This window comes from Lepidochelys kempii, chromosome 11 (genome assembly GCF_965140265.1).
Source record: "Lepidochelys kempii isolate rLepKem1 chromosome 11, rLepKem1.hap2, whole genome shotgun sequence".
Classification (NCBI taxonomy): Eukaryota; Metazoa; Chordata; order Testudines; family Cheloniidae; genus Lepidochelys; species Lepidochelys kempii.
The window spans coordinates 13397276-13404925 of record NC_133266.1 but is presented as its reverse complement, the minus strand read 5'-3'; the positions used below and the strand labels follow the sequence as shown (position 1 = coordinate 13404925).

At 48.0% G+C, this 7650-nt stretch overlaps 1 protein-coding gene across 3 annotated transcripts in view; it reads left to right on the top strand.

Moving 5' to 3' along the window:
* The first annotated feature begins 6247 nt into the window (after positions 1 to 6247).
* The window catches only part of PARP14 (poly(ADP-ribose) polymerase family member 14), a 44694-nt gene continuing 43291 nt past the window's right edge, over positions 6248 to 7650 (top strand). For all 3 annotated transcript variants that reach the window (XM_073305196.1, XM_073305197.1, XM_073305198.1), the window contains exon 1: positions 6248 to 6544. In XM_073305196.1, coding sequence (XP_073161297.1) covers positions 6358 to 6544 — 187 coding nt within the window. In that variant the 5' untranslated portion in view covers positions 6248 to 6357. The remainder of the gene's footprint in view (positions 6545 to 7650) is intronic.

The following is a 7650-nucleotide window of genomic DNA, read 5'->3' as shown; positions in this document are numbered from 1 at the left end:
GGCTCACCTCCAAGCAAGTACTTTAGAGTTAATTTATATTGCTGATAAATAAACTCATTTGTGGGGTGGGGGGAAGTGCATTTTCAGTATATGAAAGTATTTTTTTATACAGTACTTGCTGAAAGGCCACTGGGGAAAAATGAGAATAGGTAAACTTGCTTATTTTCACACTGAATCACATATTCACCTATTAAAGGGTGACAATGACCCTTTAAGAAAGAGCCAGGTCAGTGCACCTGTGCCACATCAACTGACCAAATTAGTTTTAAAAGAGGGCACCTGGGCCTGGAGAAGGGCGACTCACAGCTAGGAAGCTGTAGCATTTGGATTGCTAGGCCCCTCTGGGAGGGGAAGCAGTGAGATCCTGAAAGGTAAAAAGAAAAAATTTCCTGGAAGTTATAGCCTGTGGTGAGCTGAGGAACTGTCTTTGTTGTTTTGGCTTAAGTTTGGAAAATAAAACGGCCTAAAAGAGACTCTGGGTGTGGCAGGGGGTCCCTTGGGAGAGAAGGGGAGAAGCCCTGTCTTGTTACACCATCCACAACCCTGTACTGGACATGCACAGGAGGGCAGCGAGGGTGGAGCCTTCACGTAGGTCTCACCAACATTCTCTGTGCACCATATAAGTGCCTGTGATGCAATGCATCAAAAACATTCAACCATAGTGGAGGTGGTTTACTTTTCCACTCATCTTACAAAGGCCCAAACCCGCCAAGATATACTACCATGAGTCGTTTCACTGGCGGGGGGTTCTGGTAGTACTGGCAGCTGCCCATTCAAGTCTACACCACAAAATAATTTTAGGTGAAAAGAAAATAAGGGAGATGTGACAAAAATAGATCAGTGGTTAAAAAGTGGAAGCATTGAGAAGAAAAGTATACGATAGAAAAAAATTAAATCAACCAGGACACAAGTGTAGTCAGTAATAAGGAAGCACACTCAATAACAGTCACTGGGGTGAAATGTAAAAATATGGAAGGTGACAAAATTAATGAAAGCACAAAGAAGAACAGGAAGTATGAGGAACTTTACATTAGATTTGGCTTTATGTGCATTATATAAGAAGATATACAATCACTTAGTCCTGGGGAAATACAGGGCCAAAAAATTCTGCACACAATATTGCAAAATTCTGCATATTTTATTTGTCAAAATAATGGGGTATAATCATGCCCCTTTCAATTATGTTGGTAATTTATTTCGAAGTACCTGTCAGCAAGTATGTCTATAACAATACAGGCAACAAAAAATATTCCTTCAGTAGTAGAGTTAAAAAACCCCTATGACAACCCAATTTCTGTTTCTTTGTCATGCTTTTGTTGGGCGCCTCAGTCTGTGTGTATCATATGTGCCATCTGGGCACATCTTGGGTAAAATTCTGTCCCTCTGTTTTTTTAGTTGATTCTCCTTTTTTCATCCTGTCCCCATCCTGACACTGCTGGTGGGAGGGAGGTACAATTGGGAGGTGCTGGAGGGATTTGTGTTTACTGGGAGAGGGTATTTGGGGGGTGCTGGAGGTGGCTGCATGTGGCCCCCTGGACCAGACACCCTCACCCCCAAAGCTGAGCAGCAGGGCCAGGCACCTGCACCCCCCACCCCCAAAAAAGCCCAGCTACAGGATGCCCCTCAACCCAGACACCTGCAAACCACCCCCCCCCCACCCCTGTGCCCAGTCTCAGGCCAGACACCCGCACCTCCTTCCCCCAGAGCCCAGGGATCCACAGGGAGAAACAGCCTGATGCTGGTCAGAGTGGGCTTGTGTGGAGTTTCCTGCATGCTGCGTCCTTCCTTCAGGGTGTGCCAGGAACAGCAGCTGCTGAGAACCCTCCAGCTCCTAGTTGTCCCCCACTGTCCCAGCAGCGTCCTCTATTTGGGGGCTGAGGAGCCAGGCACTGTGTGGGCCCTAGTGGCAACCAACAGCTCTGCAATGTCAATTCTGTGGGGGGGGGAATGAAATTCTGCACAGAATTAATGTTCTGCACAAATTCTGCATTGTGCAGTGGTGCAGAATTCCCCCAGAAGTAGATAATCGCTGCAGTGTGTTCCGTGTTATAAAATGCTTTCTATTTAGTGTTTAATACAGTAAATCCTCACTTAAAATCTTCCCGATTAATGTGGTTTCCTTGCTGATCAATTAGAGAACATGCTCATTTAAAGTTCCACAATGCTCCCTTATAACGTTGTTTGGCAGCCACCTACTTTACATAAGAATGGCCATACTGGGTCAGACAGAAGGTCCATCAAGCCCAGTATCCTGTCCTCTGACAGCAGCCAATGGCAGGTGCCCCAAAGGGAATGAATAGACAGATTCTCATCGAGTGATCCATGCCGTCACCTTTGTCCACTGCTTGCAGAAAGAGCAGCCCGTTGGAGCTAGTTGGTGGGGGCTTGGAACCAGGGTGGACCAGCAGCCCCCTATCAGCTCCCCCCTCCCCTAAATTCCCTGTGCAGCAGCCGCCCAGCAGGTTATCAATTGCCAGCAGTTCAGCTGTCCCTCCACCCACTGCCATGTGCTGCTCCTACCCTCTCTGCCTTGGAGCTGCTCCTGGGAGCCTCCTGCTTGCTGTGCGGGGCAGGGAGGAAGAAAGGTGCTAATGTGAGGGTGCTGCTCCTACCCCCCACAACCCCGCTTACCCCATCTCCATAGAGCACTGGGGCAGGGGGACGAGGACACAACAAGGCTCAGGACGGAGGGAGGTTCCTGGCAGCAGCTGCTGTCTCAAGTTGCTGGTCTACTTAAAAGGGCAGTGTACTTACAATGGGGTCAGCGTACTTAAAGGGGCAATGCATATCTCTCTCTCACACAGTGTGTATGTCTCTGTCTCCCCTCCCTCCATTCGTGCTGCCTTGTAGAGTGTGAGGCTACATTAACAACAACATGTTAACCCTTGAAGGCTCGGCTGAGTGCTAGTTCATCATTTAGCAGTAAGGCATCCCCTGGGAAATATCCCACCCTCTTACTTCACCACCTCAACCAAGCTTCACAATCATCGTTGCTGTGTACAGTATTAAATTGTTTGTTTAAAACTTATACTGTGTATATGTGTATAGTCTTTAGTCTGGCAAAAAAAATTTCTCTGGAACCTAGCGCACCCTATTTACATTAATTCTTATGAGGAAATTGGATTAGCTTAACATCGTTTTGCTTAAAATAGCATTTTTCAGGAACATAACTACAATGTTAAGCGAGGAGTTACCGTACCTACTAAACTCAGCCATAATTTAGCTATAAAACACGCTCTGTATACAGATAAACCTGCAGAATTTTTCAAATGAAAATTAAGCAAATTGAAGACTGGAAAACTGCGTGTTATTAACACAACCCATGTCAACAATAAAGCACTCAAACTTCATACAAAGTTAGCTACAGAATTGCTAAAGCTGGGAAACCTCATACAATTGCTGAAGAACTGATTCTTCCAGCAGTGAAGGACATGACAAACATAATGCTAGCAGAGAAGCAAGGAAAGCAATTAGAAATTGTTCCTCTATCAAACAATATAGTTTCTAGCAGAATATGTGACATGAGCAATAATATGGAAAAACAGCTGGTGTCTCACTTGCAGCTGAGTCTGTATATTGCCTTACAAACTGACAGATGTTGCTGGAATGGCTCATCTGTAGGGTGCATTTCAGCAACCAGCCAGGTGTCCTAGCCACTGCCAATTACTGGGCTGGACTATCAATTATTCTGCTTGTTGCACTTAGCAGGCCTTTGCAGGAACTTAGCATAACAAACGCAAGCTGGGGGGAAGGGAGAGGGGAAATAGCTATCACATTTATCTCCCTCTCTGTACATACTAAGGTAAGTGTGAAAAAACAGGAAGTCTGGATATAGTCTAAGATGGCTGTAATAAGGAAATATCATGGCCAGACTTACTGCTTGCTTAACAGTGTATTTTAGTGACTTTTTTTTTTTTTTTTTTTGGTAACTCCTGCTTTTTGCCCAGCAACTGATTTTGTTTGGTCAGCTATGTAACACTGATGTTTGCTTTGACTCAGCTGCAGATTTGAGACCAGTATTTTTATTTCCATATATTTGTTTTCTTCCTAGATTGGTTTTGTATATGGGAGAGGAAATAAAAAATTACAACAAAAAAGTGTTAAGTGTTGTAATAGAGAGGGAGGAGGTGTGGCTAAAGGGCAGAGCAAGAGCCAATAGCTGCAATTCTCAGTTATGCCAATTTTGCAGGCTCCATATTCTCAGGCTAGCCAGGGACTGGACCTACACACTGCCACTTTCACACCTTACTATATCTCTCTAATATCCTGGGATCAACACAGCTACAACACTGCACACTTTCACATATGAAACACATATGAATCCCCACAACATGGCTGCTCCCAGCAGGAGGCTCAGAAGTGCCAGCTGTAATGAAAAACTTTCAGCAAATCTAACCTTTTCCCATTTTATTCATAGGGTGAAGTGCTAGGACTTACCAGACTGTATAGTGGAAATTCCCCTTCCTAGGGATCCTTGCACTGCAGAAGGATTTAGAAGGCTATAAAAGACTAGGCCAGTGAAAACTCCTGTTGTCATAGGGGTGTAATTCAGAAAGTGTAAAAAAGTTGAAAAGAGCTGAGAAGTTAAAAAATTGGACAGTAACAGACCATGAATCCCGATGATGATCTATCTAACCTGGTGACAGTCTCAACAAAAAGAGCTCTCCAGCATGCTTGTAGCTGTTTCCATCCCTTTCCACTAACTCAACCAACCTTCAAGGGTTTACAACAAGAGAGGAGACAATCCTGAAATCTCATTACATAGATGAGTGTATTTCTAGCAGATTGTCCCACAACCACCGGGGTCCTTGATTTCTTTCATTTTACAACCCTTTAAACCGTGCGAGGGGAGAGGGTGTCCCCAGTTGTGTTGTATGACGTTACGGACATAACCTGTGACTGTATAGATCATTGTTGCAACCACTGTTATATATTTGCAGCAAATATTGTACAAAGGTTGTCGTGTAAGGTGTTTATGGAAAGGTTATAATTTTCTGGTTATGATTATGTTGTCTGTATGTGTGTACCATTTTTGTAGTTAAAGTTATGAATATTGGCTATGTACTTGTATCTCAATGTGTTTTGATTCTAAGAAGCCTCAGTGAAGCATTTGGTCAGCTTCTTAAGAAAGGACTATTCTAAGTAAGTGCCCAATCAAGAAACACTTGGCTAACAATGAACTTTGGGAGACGCCAATACACATCCGAGCTTTCCTGGGAACTTTCAAACTAACATGTAAACAATGGGGGTCAGCCTGTAAAGAACTGTGTCATGCATGGATATGTGGCTTGCCCACGTGACTCCAGGCTCCATCTTGCTGCTGTGATCTTCCACAGGGCAGAGGATATAAAAGGCCCTGAAAACGCCTCCATTTGGTCTTCAATCCTGCTTCTTGCCTCTGGAGTAACTTTGCTACAAATGGAAGCTCTGAACAAAGGACTGCATGACCCATCCCCACCATCGATGTACTCCAGAGACTTGATTTAAACATGAAGCTTATGCCATCACTGTTACAAGCCTGAACCAAGAACTTTGCCATTACTGTATGTAATTGATTCCATTTAACCAATCCTAGCTCTCATCTATACTTTTTTTCCTTTTATGAATAAACCTTTAGATTTTTAGATTCTAAAGGAGTAGCAACAGAGTAATTTGTGGGTAAGATCCGATTTGTATATTGACTTGGGTCTGGGGCTTGGCCCTTTGGGATCAGGATAACCTTTTTTCTTTTACTGGGGCATTGGCTTTCATAATCATTTGTCCCTATAACGAGTGGCACTGGTGGTGATACTGGGAAACTGGAGCATCTAAGGGAATTGCTTGTGTGACTTATGGTTAGCCAGTGGAGTAAAACCAAAGTCCTCTCTGGCTAGCTGGTTTGGTTTGCCTTGGTGTGCAAAGGAACCTCAGCCTTGCGCTGTAACTGTCCTACTCTCAACAATTTGTCCTGAATTGGCACTCTCAGTTGGGTCCCACCAGAGCCAGCATCCTTACATGCTGCTTTATCTTTGTTGTGCTTTTTTGGTACAGATGCATGTAGGGCTGTGCTGGCAGAGGATGGGGATGCCCGGGGTGAGGTTGGAGGCTTGCAGGGTGCCATGACCCAAGGTGGGGAGATTTATCTGGGGCACGCCGCAAGAGAGGCGGGGGGGGGGGGACGCTGCACGCGTAAAGCGAACCCCTGCCCCCGCCCTAGTTTCCTATCTCAGAGGCAGGCCGGGATCACGTTGCAGACAAGAAACCCTAGGAGGCGCTGAGAAACGAAAGTGAAAGCAGCTCAGCAACTGGGGTGTTTTTCGTACCGTGAGGAGGCAGATTTCCTCCGGTGGGCGGTTTGCCCCTCAGCAGGAGCTGGTCATGGCCGGGGAGGCGACGTGCCCCTTCCCGCTGCTGGTGGAGGGGGCCTGGGGGGGCTCGGGGCTCCCCAAGAACCTAAAGAAAAAACTCCTCTGCTACTTCCAGAGCGGGAAGAAATCCGGAGGGGGGGAGTGCGAGATCCAGGAGCGGCCCGGCCAGGTCCTGGTTTGCTTCGCCCAGGAGGAGGGTAAGGCGTCGCGGGGGGGGGGAGACCCTGACCCGTCTCTTAATGTTTATTTTTGGCAGTTTGGGGTTAAAGCCGGGGCGGTGCCAGCCCCGGGGGGGGGCGAGGAGCTGAGATGGGCTGCACAGAAAATGGCGCGGCGGGGTGGGTGACTACGGAGCTTGTGGGCACGCCCAGGGAGGCACTGAGACTCCCCCGCCCCCACGCAGGGCCCGAGCACGCGGGCTCTGGCCTCTCGCTGCCTGTCTTGGCGGGAGAGGCCCCGAGCCGCCCGGCCTGCTGCTCGAGGTCAGCCCCGAGCCCGCGCTTAGCGGCCCCGGCCCGGCCCTCTCGCAGCAGCAGCAGCAGCAGCGTCCCGGGGGCTCCCAGCTCGGGCGCGGCTCCTCGCACGGTGCCTGCACGTGTGGGGCTCCTCCCCAGGCCCCACGCCCGCTGTTCGGGGCAGTCCGCGCCCCCCCCGCTTCCCCTAAGCACGTCCCCTCACCCCGCTGTGATTCCCTCTTGTCTGTGCATCCTGCCCCAGCCCCATGATTCGCCTTCCTCTGTGCATGTCCCCCTTCCCCCGCCTGTGATCCCCCTCCCCATTGATGCTGCCCTTCCCCGCCTGTGATTTCCCATTCCCCCCGCCTGTGAACCTTCTCTCTTATGCACACTCCTCCCCATATCTCTCCCTGGATGCTCCCTCTCCACGTTTGTTATTTCCTTGCTCCCCCTTTCCCTGTGCTCATATGGCCCCCATCTCTGCTGCTGCTGCTGGCCACGCTGCCTTCAGAGCTGGGTGGTGGGAGTGCAACAGCTGCTGCCTTGGCACCCAGCTCTGAGGGTAGCAGCAGCACAGACCTGCAGAAGTAAGATTTCAGAGTAACAGCCGTGTTAGTCTGTCTTCGCAAAAAGAAAAGGAGTACTTGTGGCATCTTAGAGACGAACCAATTTATTTGAGCATGAGCTTTCGTGAGCTACAGCTCACTTCATCGGATGCATACCGTGGAAACTGCAGAAGACGTTATATACACACAGAGATCATAAAACAATACCTCCTCCCACCCCACTGTCCTGCTGGTAATAGCTTATCTAAAGTGATCATCAAGTTGGGCCATTTCCAGCACAAA